General features: G+C 37.4%; 1 protein-coding gene across 4 annotated transcripts in view; it reads left to right on the top strand.

Annotated features, from left to right (window-relative positions):
• Positions 1 to 23663, top strand: part of unc5cb (unc-5 netrin receptor Cb) — a 139587-nt gene that overhangs the window by 60818 nt on the left and 55106 nt on the right. For all 4 annotated transcript variants that reach the window (XM_055040139.1, XM_055040138.1, XM_055040136.1 and 1 more), the window contains exon 2: positions 17127 to 17357. In XM_055040139.1, the coding sequence (XP_054896114.1) occupies positions 17127 to 17357 (231 nt within the window). The remainder of the gene's footprint in view (positions 1 to 17126; positions 17358 to 23663) is intronic.

The raw sequence follows: 23663 nt of genomic DNA, 5'->3' as shown, positions 1-23663 counted from the left end.
AAAAATAAAATCAAATTCTACCTAATTAGTTAAAAATCATGTTGCATGTGATTTAAACATATAACCATATCTGATCTGTGAAGGCCATTTTGTGTTTTTTTCCATAAGCCAAGTAGGAGCCACAGCAAACATGTGGGACAAGATGCAGGCCAGAAAATACTAAGACTGAAAACTAACACTGCACATTGCATTACCCTGAACACTCAGTAAAACATGGTGGTGACAGGATATAGCTGTGAGAATGCTTTTCATCTGAAAGGATGGGGGAGCAGGTCAGAGCTGAGGGCTAAAATGGATGAGGAAGTAAATGGATGGAAGAAAACCTGAAGGACTTGAGGCTCTGGTCAGAGATTGAACTTCCACCAGAAATATTGACCTAAACATGCAATCGGAACCACAAATTTAATGGTTTTGTAAATCAAATCATATGTGAAATGCCTAGTCAAATCCAGAGCTGAATTCAACTGTGGCAAGATTTCAAAATTGAACTTTACAAAGGCCAGCTATCTGGCTTTTCTGAACATATGCTATTTTCCAATTAAAAATGGCAGTAAAACAAATTTAGGTCATGAAATGTTGGCTTTTCTGCAGTGGCTGATTTAGCTTAACAAAACCATAGAAGTTAGTCACTGATCATTGCAACCTTTAAAACATTGTTGGGATTTATAAAATAATAAGACTTTTTTAAAAATATTAACACAGTCCTGTTTGATTAATTTTATAATAAATTTTTTTATTATTAATGTACAACTTTATAACAGAAAATATTCTGGAAACTTTGCAAAAAATTAATGGTGTAAAGTTGTTTCCATTTTTTCAGGTTTTGAGTTTAACAGTTTCTCAAAAAAATATTTATTTCCTTTTGTTTATCAAATGTAACTTGCGATATGTGACATGCAGTGCATAAAAACTGAAAGTTGTTAGTCTACATAGGTCAGTTTATCAGAGTTTGTGACTACATAGTTGCATTCAATGTCATCACCAGTTGCACTGATCATTGACACTGGATAAAGTTTTGTATGGAGCCTGTAACTTTGAGCGCAACTCTGACGCCCTGTCCTGCAGCTATGTTGTCATTCTGCTTCAAACTGATTGCAAAAAGAAAAGAAACTAACACAATACCTTCATTTCATGCAAGGCATCGTAGAATATAAGAAACTAAAGAGGGATTTGCATGTAAAGTAGTGTACATAAGCGCCTTTCTCAGATCCAGAGTCAGCGCAGAGTGCCTTGATGCACCTCAGTACAACACAGCCACCGCCCTGCTGGAATCGTACATGTGCATTATGTAGAGACTGTGTGCAGAAACCAGCAAGGTGCAATTTCCTGAGAATGCTTACAAAGCCTTTTTCTTTTTAGCTATAATCCTAGCAGGAATCCTGGCTACCCTTAAATGAGCATGCAGGGAAAGTCAGCGTTGTTATAAAATACTAGGGGAAAATTTCTCTCTGCAGATCAGCTATGGTGGGGAAGGCAAATGAGCTGCAATTACTTCTTTGTTCCTTTGCAGTTATGCCCTTCTAAATCAGTTCAGCATAGACAAAATATGGATATATAAAAAACAGCACAGGGCGTCAAAAAGGTACTTAAAAAACACTTAGCCTATGTGAAAGAAAAGCTATGTTTTATTTGAAAGTATGCAAGTTTAATGAAATGAATGTTTATGATTGTGAATGTGAGCTGAATATCAATTGTTCTCAGAAATGCAGATAAGAGGCTGCATTAATTATTGTTTTAACTCTGAGAAAGTATTTTTCCACAGCTGCACCATCTTAGCTCTCTCGCTGTGTGCAACTGTGAAGAACCAGAAAGTTGAAATGCTTACCCATTAAAAATGAATGGGCGAGATGCAGAGAATTGAAAATCTTTTTATGTAATCTGATTTTCTCCGCCTTTTAATTTTATAGGTATGTTTTAAACCAAGAAGGAGTTACGCATAATTGTGAAGGACACACAAATCTGAAAAGTGAAACATGCACTTTTCATTCATCCTGCTTTATTCTTATACCCTTAAATAAAGTGCAATTCTTCCATGAGTTACCTGATTAGTAAATAGCAACCTATATGTAATGTAATTTTAGTACAAGCACACAATTACAGCTGTTGTGTAACAACAAACCGTATCCTAAAATCAAAAGAACACTGCAAAAATGTCAGGGATAAAGTTATGGAGAGGTTTCAGCATCATGCTCTGACAGTAGAACATTAGACTGACATGGAAGTTCACTTACCAGTGGGAAAAAACCAAATGGTTCAGAAAAAAACACACGTTAGAATGGCCCAGTCAAAGTCCAGACCTAAATCCAGCTCAAAAGTTGTGACAAGATCTGAATCAACACTCTAAATCCAATCTGATTATAAACTTGAGCTCCATAGGTTTGAAAAATTCACAAACATTTCTCTACATTTGCGAAGTTGATTGAGACAAACCTCAGTCATTTTCCAGTTGGAACTGCTGCAGAAAGTACAGCTATATACTCCAGGTGGCTGGATGGAGATGTTCATCACGCTTTTAAAATTTTCAACTTGTAAGAATTTTTGAGAAGAGTGTAGCATTTTCTCCCACTTCACAATGATCCACTGTGGTCTTTTTATTGGTAGATGCTGTGGGAAGCTTCTCATCTTGTATACATTAAACAGGTAATAAAGAATCTTATCTCACCCTTTTCTAGTGAATTACAAAACATCTCAATCAAACATATTTAAGTGTGCAAAATGTGCAATAATGACAAATGAAAAAAGTTCAACTGGGAAGAGGGATCGAAATACGTGACTGGTATTGTACATGTAAACCTTGCATACATCAGTAATTGGGATTAAACACATTAGTGCAACAAATGAGCATCAAGTCTGATAGTGTGAGTTGTTGAGCAGTCTGTTGAGAGACTTGCTGATCAGCTGGTCAGGCTTATTTTGACAATGAGCTGTTAGAATGTGTTGTCTGTGTTGAGCTGACAGTCCTATTCCCAAATGAAGTGCTGTCATGTTGCTTTTAGTCCCACGTGATGCAGCATGCACAGTAAGTAAAGATTTTAGAATGTTGTACAACAGCAAGCTTGTATAACAGTATTAAGATTTTAACAGCATTACAACCACATCTAACACTTGAGCTGTTGGGCTGAAAGCAGTGTCATAAACGACGAGAAAAGCGGATAGAGTTGGTGTTTTGTGTGTCTGGCTGTGTGAGTGCATGTCACAGCCCTCAGGGCCAGATATGGAGTCGTGTCTTTTAGCTGGCTGTCGCGGCCGGGTCTTGTTTTTATTATCGGCATCTGAGCTGTGGTGTGTGTGCCCTTTAATGTATATCACCTCCTGCTCCCCCTCTGGTGTTCCCAGGCCAGAGATTTATGATTCTGCATTACACCTGCCATGTCACATTAATTCTTTCATCACACATAGACACAAGAACTCACATGCAAATACCTAACACCACTCACTGTCAAAGCCTGAATTAGGGCAAGCACCCAGGGCTGGTGCATTACAGCATATAGTAAATCCTGATCTTCTCACATTCCATCATATTTGAGTCCTTTTGTACACAGTGGCAGGTTTCTTTATTCAGCACAGCAAAGGATGCAATTTCAAAAAATAGCAAAAGAGATATTGCCAGCCTTTGATCTATGGTTTTTTGCAGCTTTTACTTGCCAAATCTAATTTCCTCTTAAAAACTATTGTTTAGAAAATTTAACTCTTATTTCTTGTTTGTTTGTTTTTAGTTCTCAAATCAGGAGTCATTAATTAAATGTACTGATTTTTTACAGTACATTTAAAAATCAGTACATTTTAAAATATACTTTAGATTTCCTAAGAAATCTAGACACAGGTTCAAAATAGTTTCTGACAGGTAGACATAAGAGCAAAGGAATATAAAACACATGTTCGCTGTTGGGTGGACCCTGGTATTTGGCAGGTTTCGAGACAACAACTGGCCAAGAATTGCTGAAATCAACCAAAACCCCCTCAAAATGCTCATAATCGCATAGTTTAACAGTTAAAACATCGAATATATGTTGATGTGCTTGAATCCGTACAGCCTTTGCGCTACCATAGAAGCTAACGTATATGGTCTTCCTCATCCTCTTGGGGTGCAACCCAGGTACTCCTGCATTAGCTGATTTGCAAACACTAGCCAATAATGTGTCAAGTAGCATTACATAAACACTTCAGTAAGTGTTTATGTTTCCCAAAAATTTTAAGATATGTGCGATTGAAAAATGTGAAATAGGCCATTTTCTGCTGCTACTAAACTGCAAATTAGTGGAACTCCACTGCATTCAGTTCTCCTGGAATCCACTGAAGTCTGTTCCGGGTTAATGCAAAACATTTCTCAGGTATGTAGAAACCACCACCATCTGTGGCTAAAAAAATGCCTCAAATTGCAAAAGTATTATGTGCCCAAAGAGCAAAAATAAGTAGCACCCATCGTAGTCTCACTCCTTGCTCTACTTACGTAAATTAAAAGCTATCATGCTTCTGTAAAAAAATTATACATTCTTTTAAAGAACTCATCTGTTTATCTCTAGCTTTATTTATTCATTCATTTTTACACTTTATTATGATGAAAATATGTTGATCTATCTTCCTGGAGTAACAGCTTCTTTACTAAAGAGTGCTGTCAGTTCAGCCTTGTAGAGCTTCATCATGTCACATTCCCTGATTGGAAAAATATATTTTTTTCCTTATTTTATGTCTAGATGAACAAGCAGCTGAACTTTGAAGAGGAAAGAAAATAACCTAATATCTCTATGTGTCTTTTTATTTTCCCCTTACCTTGTTATGTGATTGACAAGATAGTAAGAATGAGATTTAGAGTGTTGATGGTGGATGTGTATGTATGTCCCCGTGTTTCTCCAGGGAATAAGCAGGCAATGACAGACATGGAGAGCAGACTGTGCTCAGGAGACTTTGTCTCACACATTCTGACACACTTCTAGTTTGTAATGTCCTTTAAATGCGGGACTGCATCGGAAAGCTTTCTTTTCCTGTTTGAAAAAACCCTGGGACATTTAAAGTGCTTCAGGATACACGCGCAAGGTGGGCATGTGTGAAATATGTGTGGACATGTAAGGAGGCAGTGCCGCCTCTTCAGCGAATTTACATTTTTGTGCAGCACAGAAACCACAAAATAAACAAATGATGGTAAAATTTAGCTTTTTGTTTTCAGGGAATAACTGCAATATTGTATGGATTCTAAATCATACAACAATTTATTCATTTTGACATGTTGCCTTATGTTAAAAATATGTTTGAATGAACAAATTTAACCAAACTGTTCATAGATCTTTTGACTAAATGGTAAATTTGGTGTGATATTGCTAAACCAAATTTTAGCAATTTTATCAGGAATTAAACATGACCAAGGTGATTTTTTTTTTCCTATGCAATGAGCTTTTACTTATTTTGTTGAATTATGTGCCATTTTCCTTTAAATGTACAAATTTGAGCCTAACCCAAATGACATTCTGCAGTAAGTAATCTAAGGAAAACCTTTTTTATATAGAACATTTTATATATAAAAATTGCAAAGTGCTGCACAATAAACATTAACACAACAAATGTTTAACAACACAAATTTAAAAAGATAAGCGTTTAACTGGCTTCTAAAGGAAGGTACAGAGTTTGCTGACCTCAGCACCCGAGGAACAGCCAGTAAAGAAAAAGTGCTTCTATCTTTGGTTTTCACCTTAAAATGTGGGCCACTGATAACTGTGGCTCAGGAACCTGCTGGTGACAAATCAATGCAAGAGTTCTCTGACATAACTCAGTAGCTGCCCATGAAACACTCTACCTAGTCAGAACAAGAATCTCACAATGCACTCAAAAATACACCAGTCACGTGATAATTTGGGTGATGTTGTCAGAAGCCTGGTAGCAGCACTCTGAACAGCCTTGGTTTTGGTTAAACATGGATATGTATTATAATAATCCAGGCATGAAGAAGCAAAGCCTCTTTAATTTGATATGCTGATAACCCACTGAACCGCTAGTTGTTTTCATCTGTCAAAATGTAAGTGTGTAAATATCTTTTTTTTTAGCTCTAAAGTGAACAAAGAATCTTATGTCATGTTTTCTTTGCGTAGGCATCATGACCGTAACCATCTCTAGTAAGAGTTAGTTGTAAAATCTGTACTTACAATGAAACATTTAGACCGTGGCTTTTAAAAGTTGTGGTTTCAAAACTGGGTTTCTCCTGGATTTATGGTGCATAAACAATTTTGTATTTAAAAGCTGAAAAATTGACATACCTGATTAGGAAAGTAAAAAAAAACACCACATATTACCTAGAGTTTACTGCTCAGTCTTAAAACCCGGATTGCGTGCTTAAAACCCGAACCTTAACCCTGAGAAAATTATAGAGTGACTGAATCTACCCAATGCCCCGATATCACTCTGCATATCCAGTTATCCTTTGAAATTTTGATTACTGCTGAAGCTGCATGATGTACAGAGTTCAATGGGATGCGAGAAGTGCAAAAATGCTTGAAAGCAAAAGCTCCAGACTTCGTCTCCCCTCACAAGCAAAACTAATTCATATTTCAGCTTATCTCAGCTAAAATGCAGACATCCATTTGATGTCTATGACTGGCTTTAGACATATAAAAGTTTTTATCTTAAGACTCAATTTAACCTGATTTTATCTTATGGTTAACTTTGATGTGTTCAAAGTGCACAGTTGTCTACTTGTCTTTTTTTTGATATTATTGTTTACTTTCTTGCGGAAATGATCATGTTTTTCTATTTTTAGAAGCGGCAACCTTTCTGGCTGTAGATGTTAATAGGATGCCCCTAAGAGTGATATAAAAATAAACTAAAGTCTAACTATTAAGGCTGCAGGAAGCACTGGACTTGGTTCATATTTTTCTTGTTCTATTTTATATGTCTATTCTTTTAGTCTTTAGCTGAATTGCACATCGCACTGCTATTGGCCAATTAACCAAATTCAGAGCATCTCTCCAGGCTGTTGGGCACAGTGAGGGGGTCAGGGTGTGCCGCATGTCTCTTCTGACAGGAGCAGATTTACTCCACAGCCCACCGGTCAGTGTGGGGCAGGGTGACGGCCCTGTCTGGCTTTGGGCACCCAGGGGTGTGACGGTTGACAAGTGAATGGGTCTGCCAGCTTGTGCAGAAGAGACCAGTCGTCAGGAAGTGAAGTCAAGCAGGGGAGTTATGCAGCGGCTGCTTTGAACTGGATTAAAGTGTTTGTGCATCACTGAATGCATGGGCTGTGATGGTGGGTGGGCGGGAAAGCATGTGAGCGTGACATATTAATATTGACACATGTCACTGAAGACTTCAAGCATAAAGACAGCAACGATCAAACCTGCGTGAAGTTAATTGGGTCTGTCTTGTACTGGTTGTACTCAAACCACCGTTGTACCTCTTGAAGGTGTTTAGCCAGATGCCCCACTCTCCTTTATACCGCTCTCCTCTGTTGTCCCTCTCTCGGACTTCTCTCCAAGCAATATGTGTGCCAGACCGCGCCGTAAATTAGTCCCGTGTGGTGACATGGTGCTTGCAGGGTAATTTGGACAATGGGGCGTTTGACAGCTCACCCATCACGGCTACAACGCCCCAGGGAGCCACTTCTCCTCTGGAGCTTTTCTCTGTCTCCTTGCTACTATTCTTCCTCGGTGCCGATGGACTCTGACTCTCTAAGTAGCGGCATCATTCTCCGATCAACCACCAAGGAGACTTTTCATCCATGAGCAAATAGATGGATGGGGACTTGAAGGGAGGGTTTGTTAGGTGAAAAGACAAATCCCAACATAAAGGTAAATGGTAATAAAATATCAAATGGAAAAAGGAGAAAAGCAAAAATAAAAAAAAATAAGAGTTCAATTACACTGGTGCTCATGATAAAGATTTAAAGTATGTTTTAAATATGCTCAGATTCCACACTAAGCTGATGTACTATGCTATCATATAATGTTTTTAAAAGAAGAGACATTTTAAAAAAAGTTGTTATCTTATGAAAACTGGCAACAGACCAGTCAAATTGAAGTCAAATCAATCAAGAGAGTGGTAAATGAAATAAATATGTAAAAAAATAAAATAAAATCACAATATGGTGACCAGAAATCAAGCAAAGGAAAGATTTTTGAAATTACAGAGAAATGTAATTTCTCTGAACATGCCTGCAGCTTTAGGTTGCAACATTCAACCCAAAGCTGCTCTGGGAATATAGATAACATAGGGGCATAAAAGGGATGTCCAGTTCTGACAACCACAATGCTCCAAGTTCAATCAGTATTTTATAAGTGAAATGCTATAATGTCAAAGCTGCCAGCACCTGAGTAATATAATAATATTTACTGGTACCTTTCAAAATTGAGTTGCGACATTCTGAAGCATATGAGGGAGTGTTAATCTCCAATACTCCTTTAAATTAGAGCCAAGTGTTACATTTTAGAGCCAGATAGCTTAAAAATCTAGTGATAAATCAGAATATGGTCAATCTCAAAGCAAGACGACATTTCACTGGACAAACTGGGAACTGTTAAATTTATGTTATTACTTTCATCTTGGACAGTCATTGTGGCTTGGATTGATGCCTTGTGCTTTTTTTTTTTTTTAAGGTTTGGTTGGCTCTAATGGCCTTTATTTGAAAGTAGTTTGACAGGAAACAGGGTAATGAGAGAGTGGAAAGACATGCGGCAAATGTCGCCAGGCTGGGAATCAAACCTACGACCACCGCCACGAGGACTAAGGCCTCAATATGTGGGTTGTGCTCTGCCCCAGCCCCATCACCATGACATCACCCCCAATGCCTTGTGCATTTGATGCTTATCTTTCATCAATATATAATTCCCAACATTTTGCAAGAGCATGAATGAGCCACCAGCCCAAATACAGATAAAATGGAGATATTGCAGAAATGATGATGAGCATCCTTTCATTTTTATTTTGCAACAAGAATTGGTTTTGGTTTCTTACCTTTGAATGTTATCACTATATGTTTGTAAGGTTAGTTGTCTAGTGGGATTGACCAAAGCGTTTCCTGAGCTCAAACAAAATCAGTCTATTGCAGAATGAGAAACAGAGAGCCAATCAATGGACTGAAGTCCATCAGCAGCAGTGTAAACAGACACTGCTTACTATTTTTAAAGTCTGTTCATTTGCAACTCGTGTCCCTGGAAGGAATTGTAGGACTGAGACTGAACTGAGATTTGTCTAAACTGGTGTGCATGTGAAGTGGGAGTGAAGATAATTACTTTTGGCCTATAAAAGGAGGTTCAGTAAGCTCATATTTCACATGAACATTAAGTAAGAAAAATACCTGGTGCAGCTTCTTTTTTTTTGAAGTAACTCACACTATTGCTCTCTCCAACAATTTACAGAAGTATTATTTTCACCCTAATTTTGCCTTTTTTCATCTTTTCGAAACCTCTTTTCAGATCATCTTACTAAACTGGTGTATGCAGGTCTCTGCTTACCTCTTTTTCACCTGCTTATCACAACACTAATTATTATCTTCCTTTTTGTTTTGTTTAAAGACTTTCTGTTATTTGAGAAATTCCTGACCACTTTTTTTTATTTTAGTTGTTTTTTTTCACATAAGAATATGTGATACCTAATATTTTGCTATCTAAATATGTGATAGAAAGTTGTTTTTTTTAAATCCTGCCTCCTTTATAACATAAACTTTAAAGTAGATGAAGTTTATTATCATCTTATTTTGACCTTGTCTCTTCTGGCATTGATGTGACTGGAGAGACAGTGACCGATGCTTGGCATGACCCTGGCAGAGACCAGCTGCCACCTGCCAGGGTGCTGCCCGAGAGAACCAAGTGAAGGTCAGGGATGACGATCAGAGAGAACATGTAAACACACCCAAAGCGAAATACACGAACAACATTGCAAAGTTAGCAGAAAGCAACTTTTATCTTAATAGAGATGGCTTCTTCTCACTAAAAGTTGTGAGATTTTCTCTGAAAATCCACCAATCGGAATTTTGTAGCAGATTTCCAATGGATGGCTTTTATAGAGCAATTTTTAGAATATACTGATTTTGCTAGATTTTGTGAGAGGTCAGGGTTTTACTGAAATTTGTAACTCTTTTGTATCTCATTAGTTCATCTGATGATTTAAGCACCAGTCTCTGTGTATTCTTGGATATCTAGATCCTTCCAGAAACTTACTGACCTTTTGAAATCCAACATGTTTCATTCCAGCTTTCTCCAAGCAACGATTCTGATCTCTATCGACTTAAGACGGGAAATGATTGGGTTAATTTTGGATCCAATTTATTAAATTTCTGCTTGGAAAGGAAGAGGCCACTGGTTCTTGGTTGTGATCGAAACCTTCTTCAGCTTGGGTCAGGGTGTGTAGATATAGGAGTTTGCATGAAACCCTGAGCTAGTAGAGAGATTGCATGAGAACACCAATACAAAGAAATGAGTTTAAACCTGTGTTGCCTTTTTCTTTTAAAGGTTTTGAAAGGGGATGCTGTTGAAAGAAGAACCATGTGTATTGATTGAGGCTAGTGGGATGTATAACTCTTTATTTATGCCAATACTGTTGGCCAGAAAAAGTCATTACCATAGTTTATGTTCACTCAGTAAAATCAGTAGGTGTGTCAAAAGCACATTTATACGTAGAACTGATCGACCTGTTAATAGCTGAGATGACAGCTGAGTAGATGCAACAAAAAAAATCTGCCTTGTGAAATCCCCAGCTGAGAGATAAGTAGAAGATAATTCACCAATGTTTTGCCTGGACTTTCCCTTGTGTGTACTAATAATTAGAGAGATTAGTGAGATGAGGAGTTAATTTGGGAAATTTAGAGAGAATGAGATAAGGATAAAAAAAAAAGACAAAGAAATGAAATAAAGAGGATTTGTTCCAGAGTTCATCCTTGTTCATTCTCAACTTATCCCTGATGATGGAGAAACATTGGTCTTACTGGCAAATCACTTTTCTTTGGACAATAAATCTGTTCAAGCGCAGAAAGAGACAGCTTATCTTCCACAGCACCGTCAGACCCCAGCATTTTATTAGATTCTAAAACATACCTTCACACATTGAACAATGTCCAGTCTTGGGCAACATTTCTTATTTCTGTAGTGAATAGGGGTGTAACAAAAACAGAGACCAAAAGCTGAACATATGAGAACGAGACAAGTGATTTTAGCAATATTTTTGAGAATATGCCCCACTTTCTTTGTTCATAATTAAATATTTAATTAACTAAAAACTGCGTTTTGAAGAAAACATGCAATCAGAGTGCAATATTTAAATCCAGGCTTGATCAGAGCATACATTTCTTGTAGGCTTGTCTAATGGCAAGGCTGTTCTCACATGGTTTCCTGACCTCCTAGGTGCCCAGATGTAAGGAAGCAAATTATGTGCATTAAAACATGTCTGAAATATCTGCATTGGTTTGAAGGATGTGGAATTCAATAGTGTCAGCATGGAGTGCAAGTTATACTGTGATGCCATCGACTGACCATGCTTTTTGATTTCCCCACATATGGAAATAATAATAGCTCACATTAAACTTTGAGCCACTTTCACGCAAAGTTTCCAGCATCCTGAGGTGTGTGAATCTTCATCAGTCCACACAAAGCTTCTGCATACTGTTTCATGAGAGCATATAATGTTATGATTGGGTCATTGCTCCAATAATTGAGATGTATTTGTGTAACTTTGAAACAATGCAGTAGAGATACTCTGAGACCTACTGATACAATTATGTGTGGTGCAGTATAAGCATAGAAAAGCCAAAAGCCAATAAGTGAAATTTTAATCTCGTGCCACAAGATCCCATTATTCCCTTTGAAATGAAGTGCTGTACACACCGAATACACACCAACCATACAACATGCAGTCTGTTGAGGGTACTCTATATGCTGTAATGTGCTTAAATAATTTACTTGTGATACAGTTGTGCAGTTTTGATTTTTTGGTCTTTGGTTTTGTATTCTTCCTGAAGCAGCCTTTATGTTTTTCATGAAAAAAAAAAAAATATATATATATATATATATATATATATATATATATATATATATATATATATATATATATATATATATATATATATTTGAATAATATCAAATATGCAGCTTTTTTTATGTAGGGTATTCACTTGTAGTTGCTCAGAACCTAATCAACAGCACTTGGAATAATTATAAAGTAGTAATAAAGAATGTATTTCTTGAATACACAGCAAATGAGAAACTCATGGTCACTGGCTGCTACTCCATCCAGGTATGTTGCCTTGGCTTTAACTGCACCTCCTTATATTGACCATTTTTTTCTAGATTTTTTACTTGTATTCAGTAACTGAAAATCTTCCATGCCTGTCACAAGGACAAGCAAGTGGTTCAATCATTAAATAACACACTACGACTTGGATCTTCTTTTATTACTTGTCAGAGTGGTTTGGGGGTCATCATTCAGGACTTTGCCATGCCATCTTTCCATCCTTTTGATGTTTGATGTACTTTTGCAACCCTCTGCACCTTTCACTCTTTTCATATACAGTTCTGGAAGGAAACACTGACAAGCCTATTTTCACGCACACCCTCAGCATTGGCTGCCTGTCCATTTTAGAGTTGACCGCTTGTTGTTGGATGTGGCGAGGATCAATCTGGTTTTTGTAGTTGCAAATTCAAAACTGTGGAAGGCATAGTTATTACAAATTAGAAAGGTCTTTATTTTTTAATCTTCTTTGTAGACTCACCTTTTGAGTTTTGTTTTCAACCTAGTAGCTTATTTATTTATTTGGATTTTATTTTTACGTCAATTGTTACTCATACTTTTACATGTATTTCTTTTCAGTATTTTATTGAGTTTTATAGTTTTTATTTTTTCTCATTTTACATTTAGCACTTTTATTGGTTCTCACTGTTTTTAAAATGTTGTAACATGCAAATTCCACGCAGAAAAAAAGGCCAGGGTTTGAACCCAGGATTGTTTTTCTGGAAGGCGACAGTGCTGTCAACTACCACCATCATTCAGCCCGTCACTTATATTATGTTAATTCCATTTCAGTGGGTATCATTATGTTTATTATCTCTCATATGAGAACATATTGCTTTGCGTCTCATTCAGCTCTATTTTGCCACCTTATATGTTTTGATTTGAACAAGCTACATGTGCTTCATCAGACTAGTTGATTGACTTTGATCAGCTCAAAACATTATCATCCATCACTATCATCCACTATGTTATTTCAGTTTGTGAAGTCTGATTGTAAAGCTTTAGTTAGCTCACCTTGTTTTCATCCTTCTTTTCAGTGGTACTCTGGACTGTGGTTGCTCCTTTCATTGACAGTGAAGTATTTGACATTTGTATCCACTTGACAAGCTCTCACTTGTGTATCTGTTTTTATATCATTTCTTTTTCTTTTTTTTATTTTTTTGCTGGTGAGATATGGAGCTCATATAAAATTCAAGTAATATTCAATTTTTGTCTTTTAATATTTGATTATAAAGTCACACAATTTACATATGAGTTAGAAAAACTTACCTCAATTACAGAGCAAAACATAATTAAAAGAAAAGCGCTGCAAGGATATATTTCATAAAATTTTAAACACTCAATTTGGGGATTGTTCAGGGGGGTTTTGTATTAAAAGAAAGGCAGAGTAATACAAATGCTTTAGGAAAGTCTAAAGTGCATATCAAACAGGGGGAGCATTCTTTATTAATGCTTTTGCTAAAAAGGATACAACTTCAAAACTGAGAGGAAAAGCATTTCATTTCACATTTTTGAATAATAGGGTTTAAGAAAAAAATTGTTTTGTAAAGATGTCTCTTTAGTTTTATTGTTTCTTGCCTGTGAGGTGAAAGATGCTGAAATGCTAAGTGACAGGAGGGAGGTGGGGGCAGAAGTTCTGGTAAAAGTCAGGGTTTCTCATATTGTCATGAGGTTTCCTTTTTTTTTACTGCAGAGCTCGTGCAAAACGCTTGAATTTATTATTTCTAGGACTGAGGAAGCTGATGAGTTCGAATATCTGTGAGCAAAGTCGTGTGCGGCGGTGTGCGTGTAACCATTATGAGGGTTTGCATGTGCATGAACACATTAGACGCGTGCCTCTCTTTGGTTGTAAGGGAGCTGCACTTTCATGGCCGCCTCAGATCTTTCTGCCTCAGAGTTTGACAGAGGCAACAGAGCCAGGAGGGAGAGAAAGATGGAGAGATAATGGGAATGGAGGGCAAAAGAAGGCTAACACAATCTTTAATGAGTTTCCTTGGCTCTCTTTGCCTGTTTCTGGGTCATGGTCCCTTTGGCTGAGTATGTGGGTGGACTGAGGACTATGTTGCACAAAAGAAAAGACTAACCCAAGGTCTGGTGAATAAGACTTCAACTTTATGAAGACATTACTCGCGAAATTGAATGGAGGAGAAATTTTCCAACTTTTTTTCTCTTGATGGAAAAGTTTCAGTGCATCTTGAACTCACAAACTTCAGTCCAAGTTCTAGAAAATCTTTACAATTTTAAAAGTCTGACATGCATTTCGTTTTATTCCGATACTCCTAAAAAAATCTGGTGCAGCTAATTGCTTTCAGAAGAACTACTGCAATAAATCTGTGTAAGATTTATTCTTTGTGTTAATCCAGCTGTTCTGTGAAGGACGATTGTTAGAGAACATTGGCAAACAAAAAAATTTCTTGATGACCAACGAACACAGCAGATACCTAGGGGAAAAACGTGCTGAAGTTTAAATCAGGCAAAAGTTACAAAATAATATATCAGCTGTTGAATATTACATAGGAATGTGCAATCTATCATCTAAAAACACAATGAGTAAGGCACAACTTGCAAGCCTAACAAGACATGCCCAGTACACTTAAATTGACAGGGCCATCAATAGGAGAAATGATCTGAGAAGGAGCCAGTAGACACATGGTAACTCTGGGGAAGCTGCAGAGGGAATCTGTTAACAGGAGAACTCTTTTGAAAGAAAGCTACAAGTAGTTTTGTTTCCAGGTTTCCACAAGTCATATAGCTGACACAATGAACATGTCAAAGTAGGTGCTCTGGTCTGGTGAAACAAAAATATATATATATTGTTTTTACATCCAAAATGTTATGTGTGGCAGAAAAATAACACTGGACATCATTCTGAACACACCATCCCCATAGTGTAACACAGTAGTGGCAGCATCATGCTGTTATGTATTTCTGAAGAAGCAGGATGAGGGAAGCTGGTCATAGTTGTCAAGAAGATGGATGGATGGATTGTGTTACACTAACAGCCAGTAAAAACTAGACATTTAAGTTTAGAGCATTAAAAATAATTTTAATACAAAAAATATGAACTTAAAGAAAAGCATGTTTAACACCTTTTTGGAAAGGTATTTTTGATCTGACAGACAAGCCTTATTAAAACATATTTTAATTAATGGAATATAGCTGTAAATTTAAATAATAATTATTATTTTTTTAATTATTTAATTCTTTAGAGGACAAAAAAACCCCTGAAACTTTATTCTGCATACATGATGTTGTCAAAATTGAGCAGAGATTGTTGCAGGAATAACTGCTAGATCCATGGCAATATATGCTGTCCATCCAAAATATCTTCATTTGACCTATTTTTCACAAAAGAAGAGACACAAATTTAAGTCAAGCTGCCAGAGACACACCCCTTAAAACTTGCAGCTGTTATTTTAGAATGGACTTAGGGGGGTCTGAATGATATATTTCTTTGTGCACTTTAAATGTTCTACTATGCATTGCTTGTGTTTGTGTAAAATGTCAATATAACTCGTAGATAAAGTACCAAACTTGAAACCATTTAGGGGGTATGAATACTTTTCCAAGATACTGTAATGGCACACACTCGTTCACCTCAGTGAGGTTTTGCTTTGTTCATTTGATGATTGGCTCCTCCTGCACTTTCATTTCCCAGCAATCAGCCTCAGTCTGCTGGCAGGTATGGAAGGATAGATAACATTAGAGCAACATCACAGGGAGATATCTGCTCAGTCGAGATGTTATTTAGTGCTCCCAAAAGCATTCACAAGGCAACTTCTGTCAGACAACAAGACTCCATCATGTCCACACAGGTCAGGGAGGCAGATAGATGGAGAGCCATGGAAGAATTACTGATTGGGCTGATAAACTCTATTGTTATCCGAAGAGTCTGCCTTCCTGTTCCTGTCCTCCTGCGTTACGTTTCTGTCTGTCTGCCCAGCTCAATTCCTACATATCAATCTATGTCTGTCTGGCTTAGCTGCTCTCACTGTTCCTTCCTTCTGTTTCCCTCTGTGTCTCTGTCTCTATTACTCTGCCTTCTTTCTTTCACCCTCGTGAATAATTGATGTCTACCGGTTCAATGGTAAGAATAGAACAGTTCTGGAGGTGACAAATAGGGTGGCGAATAGGCCTTATCCTGCTTTCTTCAAAGAGTTAGAAAGTTAGCCGGGCCCACTTGGGCGTGCACGCCTGTGTATTTGTACCACTGTGAGCTTTTCTTTGTGTGTTTGTGCACTTGTATGCGCATGCACATGGAGCTGAGCGTTTGTGATTTAAGACACAGAGATGAAAGAGACTTGTAATTACAGGGAAGCGTATCTGTCTACTGCAGAAGTATCTGAGGAATGGCACATGGCACAAACTGGGCCAAAAGCCCGAGGTCATTAGATGTGCTGCCTGCATCCGGGTTGACTGCGTGAGCTGGTGTTTGTGTGTGCGTGAGAAAGAGTGACAAAGAGGGAGAAGACAAGAGAAAATTGGAGGCACAGCTAGAAGAGCTTATAACTTTAGTTTCTCGGAGTCAACCTACAAATTCTGTTTCTCGTTATTGGCTCTGGCTGGCGTCACTGCTCTTTCATTTCTCAACAATCGCTGGTTGTGGTTTGACCAAGTGAGGGCGAATTTCTGTAAATCCATGCAGGCTTATTGGCCTGAGAGGAATCCCAGAATTTCCTGTGCTCTAAAACACTTGTGTAAACATTCCAAAATATCAAATGATAGGGATTTCACTGTGTGTGCTCTGCGAAGTGGATTATCTCATCCAAAGACTGGTAATAATACTCTCCCAATGTCTTCTGCCTCCTTTTTTCTCTCCAAACTGATCCTTGCTTTTTCCATAATTGCTTTTATGTCTGTCTTCACTAGTTATTCAATGTCTTCCCTCCTTCTCCCATCATGTGACACAGTTTTTCTCTTTACAGTTGACGATGATTTCATTGGTCTGGGTGAGCTGCCTGAAACGTTCCCATCAGATCCCCCGGAGCCACTTCCAGTATTTTTGATGGAACCGGAGGAGGCCTACATTGTCAAGAACAAGCCAGTTAACCTGTACTGCAAAGCCACGCCTGCCACGCAGATCTACTTCAAGTGCAACAGTGAGTGGGTTCATCAAAAGGAGCACACCGTGGAGGAGAGGGTGGACGAAAACTCTGGTCAGTGAAAACATCACATTCATGGAACATATGTTGCACAGGTTGTTTGTTAAAGTAATTATTTTCCTAAAGTGCCATAAAATGTGCTTGATGTCAATGCTCTGTTGACTCAACTTTTGATAAGTTTAATTTCCCCCTATTATCTCCTTCCTGAGGGATTATCTTGGATGCTAAGTCGGTCCATAAGCAATGCTAACACAGATACGAAGAAAAACACATTTGTGCCTAATATGCAGCAACAAATTAAATTTACATGTGTGTTAGCTTGTGCGAAAAAGCCAGAGCACCTGGAGTGATCTCATTCAGATCTAAGGAAAGGGGACATGGGTCACATCTGGAGTGGAGCTTTGAACTTTTTTTAATCAACTCCTTCATTGTTATTGATTTGATCAAGATTATTCAGAATCATTTCCCTTTGAACAACAATCACTGACAAAAGGAATATTAAACATCCTACTACAGATTTTCTGGGTATTTAACTTTTTAATATCATTATGTGTATTTGTTAGAGCTGGAGTCAATGATGTTGATATTAATTATTTTCTGCCACCATAACCAACATCTCATGAATTGGACCCATTGGAGATTCAGGTGACCTTGACAAATATGTCAAAATAGTGCAGCAGGTCGAAGACGTTGAGGATTGTTTTTGTATTGCCTTTTGATAATCACTCAACTGACATCTCACAAACACTCAATTCTTATCAATGACTGAACAGCAAAACCGCCTTTCTAAAAAATTTTCAGAAAATCTCCATGGAACTTTTCTGTTACACAGAAGATTTATATTTTTCCATAGACAAGCATCTAAAGTGAAATCCACCTATCTGAGAATCCTGCAGATAGGACGATTTTCATTTTAGTCTACATGGAGAGCAACTTAATCAAAAACTATTCAGTAAGCAACATTTCTAAATTATTTGCTAGTACTAGGTAGATGTCAAGAGTTTTTTTCTTTGAAGATTTTTTTCTGACCTTATATCAAGATGACCTTCTCATGAAAAGATGTCTGCACTGTCCATTGACATCTTATTGTTGCTATGGAGCCAGTCAAAAACAAAACCACAACCTTGTCAAAACCACAAACCATTAACCTCAGTGTTAATGGTTTGCATGAACCTGCAGGTGTTATCCAAGAGACAAGTCTAAGCTAGTTGAGCCTGGCTCACGGCTTTATTGCTGAGCCTTTGTTTCCAAGCAAACTGCATTATGTGCTACCTCTATATTGGATAGGTAACTACTGGCCAGTAAAAAGATGACGGTTTTTTTCATACTCCAATGTATTTTGTTATTTATTAAAGCAATAAGGTACATTGAGAGCAGTCGCACAAAATCCTTCACTGCACACTCAAGGCAAAATCTTTTTTCAGGCTTCAATTGAAAGCTCATTTGTAACTACCATGTAGAAAGTCAGATTAATATGAAGGTCTCAAAACATAAAGCCATCATGGAACATAATTTTGCAGTTCGACGCCTTTCTAAAGCGTGATTATCTGTTTTCATTGTTCAGCAAGTGTCAGAAGCTTGTTGAAGGCCAAAAATACCTTATATCCTGTCAGAGAATAGACCATACTAGGATTTGATCTTTAAGGTCCCTTTATTATCAGGATCTCTGATCATAGCAATGTCTTTCAATCTACTCCTAATACATATGGTGTTGCAAGCCTTATACTTTGAATTAGAGCTTGACTTGACCTAGATTTCACTTGCTGTTAAAAGCTTAAACTCATATTCTTCAGGTGGACTTTTAAGACTTTTATAGAGAAGTGTTAGAAAATACTGCTTCAGTTGGGAAACATATTACCTGTCATCTTAAATTATAATGTAACCAAATTTTTGCACATTCACATTTTGTTTGGTATATATTTACCACATGAACTACAAATCTATAAATTTGTTCCAAAAAAGGCTCTGGAAATACACACAGAGACAATATCATAAAATCTGTCTTTAAGATTGCACATATATTTTTAGGAGGCATCTAAGGGAAGTGAAAGTAGCAAATCTACAGCAGGGTTTTTTTTCTCCAGAACTCAAAGCCTGAAGGCACCAGAACCATTACACACTACAAGCCAGTGCTGATTGGCCTGCATTCAGCTGCTGTATTTGGAATAGAGTTCTTTCTGTCGCCCAAAGGTACCAATCACAGTGCATTTACCCTTTTCATCCAACTGTTTTGCTATACACATGCCTTCAAGCTTCTACAGACACACACCCAACACCGCTCTTTTAGTCCAGTTTGAGCATTTAAGGTCATGAGCACACGTGTTCACGCTCTTCAAGGACCTAAAATTGTGTTTCTATCAAGGTGTGAACTGAAAACAGGGTTCACTATTGCTCTTTGTAGTGACCTGCATGGCAAAACATCAAATTAAGGACAACAACAAGCTGTTAAAAGTTACACCAAAAGTTTTGCAGCACTTCTACATGATTTGAAATGCACAAACAGATTGGTTGCAGGCAACAATTTGAAAAGGAACGATTGAAAATCTTGAGACCTTTTCATTTTTGCAACCTTGTGTGTGTTCGCATAAAAACCTAAATTCCGACATGTGTTTTAGTTATAATGACAAAGAACAAGGAGAAGGTAGTAGAGGCTTTTAGCCCTTGTGTCAGGAGGTTTTGTGCCAAAAGCATCAACAAGGAAAACAACCCACACATCATGCAGGCATCCACTCTACATAGCCATATCCACAGGCTATTTACTGCACAGATATTCATTCGTTTATGCTCTTGCAAGGCACAAAAAACACACAGTACACTAGCGGAGCGCAGTGCATGTGTGTTGCTGCTCTCAACCCACTCTTTTGCTCTCTGATTTCTCCAAATTGACAGAAAGGGAACACCGATAGAAACCAGCAAGCTTGGTCAATACCACTAATAACAGCCTAAAGAAACTAGATCGCTCCCCTCCTTGGTTTTCTTCCCTGCTTTCTATCTTCTTTCTGTCTCACTGTCATGATGGAGAGAACTGATGAGCTTATGCAAATAGCACAGTCACAGATACTGAGATTAAGTGTACAAGAGACTAAAGACAGAAACCGCAGGTGTTCATTTTAGACTTCTGGCTGTATCCATAGCGTATTTATCCAGATGTTCTACACCCTCATATTAGCGCTGTGTGGAGAGCTGTGCAAACATTTTCATCACACAGATGTTTTGATTACCATCCACTGTGCTAAATCATCAGGGAAACATCTGACTGGTGTTAGATTTGGTCTCCAGCCTCGTGACAACGACTCCAGATAAACAAAATCACAATCATGAAAAATGTATTTAAGTTACTTGAGGAAATAGAAAGCATTGTCCCTCAGGTTAGACTTTTTAAAAAAAATTTTTTACATATGCCCATACATAATAAAATCAATAAATTGGCTCCGCATTTGAATATATTGATTGACTAAATCACATTAACTCCTCTGTTAGAAGTGTTATCCCCTCTCACACAGTTTTGATATGTGACCATCTCCCTTTCCGTCTCTGACTGAAGTAAACTTTGATCTCCTGTCACACCTCTTTACCTCCGTAATATAACATTGATACATCAATCCAAATTTGGAGCATTTGGAAATTACAGTGAACAAATGCAACAGCAACAGAATCATGGTTGAAACCATTCTTCTGACAAGCTAAGTCATCTGCAGCAGAGGTTTTTAAAATGAGACAATTGGAATTGTGCAACAGATAAGAAATAGGACCTTGCTGTCAGATATGCCTTAGATACTTGTACTGTTGCTTTCTAAACATGTGCAGTAATGGGAACTAGTCTTTCCCCTCACCCTTTGCTGCAGAGAATTGGGGACTAGGTTATGTGCTTTTATTAGACCTATGCTGCATTTTTTTTATCTCATACTAGAATCTAAAACAGTTTTAGATCTTAAAACCATTTTAGATTTTAAGATCTAAAGTATGTTTCTATCAAGATGTGGACTAAAAACAGGCCACTGTGGTGGGTAGATTTTTTTAAGCGTTTACATGGACACTTGTGCATATTTACTGTGTTTACTGATTATAGTGTATATAGTGGTTTTTTTTTAAAAATTACACAGCCATATTGAAATTCAAGGTGCTTGTGATGTAAAACAGTGCAACCAATATTATTAAATTCAAAACTTTCCACCTTTAATGTGAAAGTTATCCTGTAAAATTCAACTGATATGCAGATCTATTGGGAAAGTAAAAGTAAGAAGCAAGAAAGCAGCAATAGCTTGGCTGCATAGGCGCACCTCCTTATACTAATACTTCAAGTTTTATCACTTTTTGATTGTGTTTCAGCTTTTAATCTTGTAAAGTTCACACCTTCCATCAAAGTTCGACTGTTCTTAAAACCTTGAGCTAAAGTCATATTTTTCATAGAGGTTACAAAGGATCAGAATGTACAAAGGCATAAGTCAGGAGAAGGTTACACAAAATCCATAGTAAGGGTGGCTGCCAACAGGCGAACAGCAAATCTGAAATAGCTGCACAAGTAGATGGCAAGAACTGGTTGTGTTGTATGTGTGATAGTGATCTCCTGTATTCTCCATTTGTATTATGGAAAATGGTTGAATTAAAAATCCAGGTTTGGCCAAAATCTCCAAGATGCTAGTGGGAAAATGTGTTTCAGCTTCAATCTTCACAAAGGTATTGCAATGTGTATCACAAAAAGACAATCACATATACCATGAAACACAATGGTGACAGTTTCTGGGATTACTTTCCTTTAATGGACAAAACCAAATTTATATTGAAACGGCCTCCCATAAGCTTTGGCACTTTTGACAGTCTCAGTTTTGTTTTGTGAGATACTACAACCTGTCGAGGGCAGGTTATAGTACGGTATCTTTTGAACAAAATGAGCATTGATCTGAGCAAATGAGCGGTAAATTAATTTCAAGCAGCTCATTTAATATACACCAGAGACAGCTTGTCACTTCCTCTGAGAAATGAGGTGTCTGATCAAATGGGAGTCCTCTTCATCTGGACCGATAATGAGTGCCCATACTCCTCCCTCCTGCTTCTGCTCATCTTTATTGACCGATGCTTCCTCCTCTTTCCTGACCAGTCTGATCAATAATGTTACCCAGCTAGCACTGAAGAGCGAGGCTAGCTCACATTTATAGTCACATTAATAATGAATTATTTTTAATAAAGTGCCCTGTGTCAGCCAGCTATGAATGGAGGCTGATGGCTGTAGTTGGATGAAACAACCTCTCATCATTAGTCCTGCTGGGGTTCACAATTACTTCAGCCCTCATGGCTGTAAATTTAATGCTAGGCTCTGTAGTCTTCTTATTTGAATTGATGTGCTACATAAAGTCAGGGTGACTTCACAGCTACAGGATTATGAAAAAGTATTTGTCCTCTTAAAAAGACTTTTTTGTTTGTTTGTGGTTTATATGAATGTTAAAGAAATTTTATGTTTTTAAAAAAGATAGCCAGAGTATACAAGTCAACCTGAAATTTGGTAATTAGCCCTCATATAAAAACTGTTTGGTTCAATCTTTGTAGCAAAAAATACCCTCAAATTTCAATCATATCAATCTCAAACATTTCAACAGGCTGACTTAGTTTTAGGTCAGATGTAACATGAAAATGCACCTTCCAAGGAGTTCCACTTTTACAGTTTATCTACAGGATATCTCATAATGTGAGACAAGCTGCTGTTTTTTTTTTTTTTTTTTTTTGGTCAGCAGTGGTTCCAGCCTTGTAATGCTCTCATAAATGCCTTTCTTCTTGTTTAATCACAAACACTTAGCTTAATTGAGGCAAGTGAGATCTGCAGAGCTTTGGATGCTGTTCTTTTTTGACCTGTGATGAGTCACTGATGCACTTCTGGATTCATTTTTGTAGGTTAAAGACTCCTGAGAAAGTTGCCCACTATTGCATGTTTTCATCGTTTGTGATTAATGGTGTTAACTATGGTTTATTTGAGCCCTAAAGCCTTAAAAGCGCATTTATAATTTTCCCAGACAGATAGATCATCTGTTCTAACTTTTCTTGAGATCAGAGCAGGTTGTGTTGCTATTCAAAATCTTTTAGTCCACTTGATTTGTCAGACATACTCCATTTAAGTGACTTCTTGATTCTGCTGGTCTGGCTGTAATCAGGTCTGGCTGCTGCTTGTGAAATTAAATTGAAATGTAGTTAATCACAGTTCGGTTTGTCAAATCACGTGTAAATGCTTAAAGAAATCTTTATTAGCCAATAAAGACAATGAAGGCCAAATTTCATCACTCAATATCCATGCTGCTCTGCATTTGATAGACTAATGAATGCATATATATTCCCATTGAACCTGTCTTCCTCACATCAGGAAATGAGAAG

This window comes from Poeciliopsis prolifica, unplaced genomic scaffold, assembly GCF_027474105.1.
Source record: "Poeciliopsis prolifica strain line A6 unplaced genomic scaffold, Auburn_PproV2 SCAFFOLD015, whole genome shotgun sequence".
In the NCBI taxonomy this organism is placed as follows: domain Eukaryota; kingdom Metazoa; phylum Chordata; class Actinopteri; order Cyprinodontiformes; family Poeciliidae; genus Poeciliopsis; species Poeciliopsis prolifica.
This window is presented reverse-complemented; position numbering and strand designations above follow the sequence as displayed.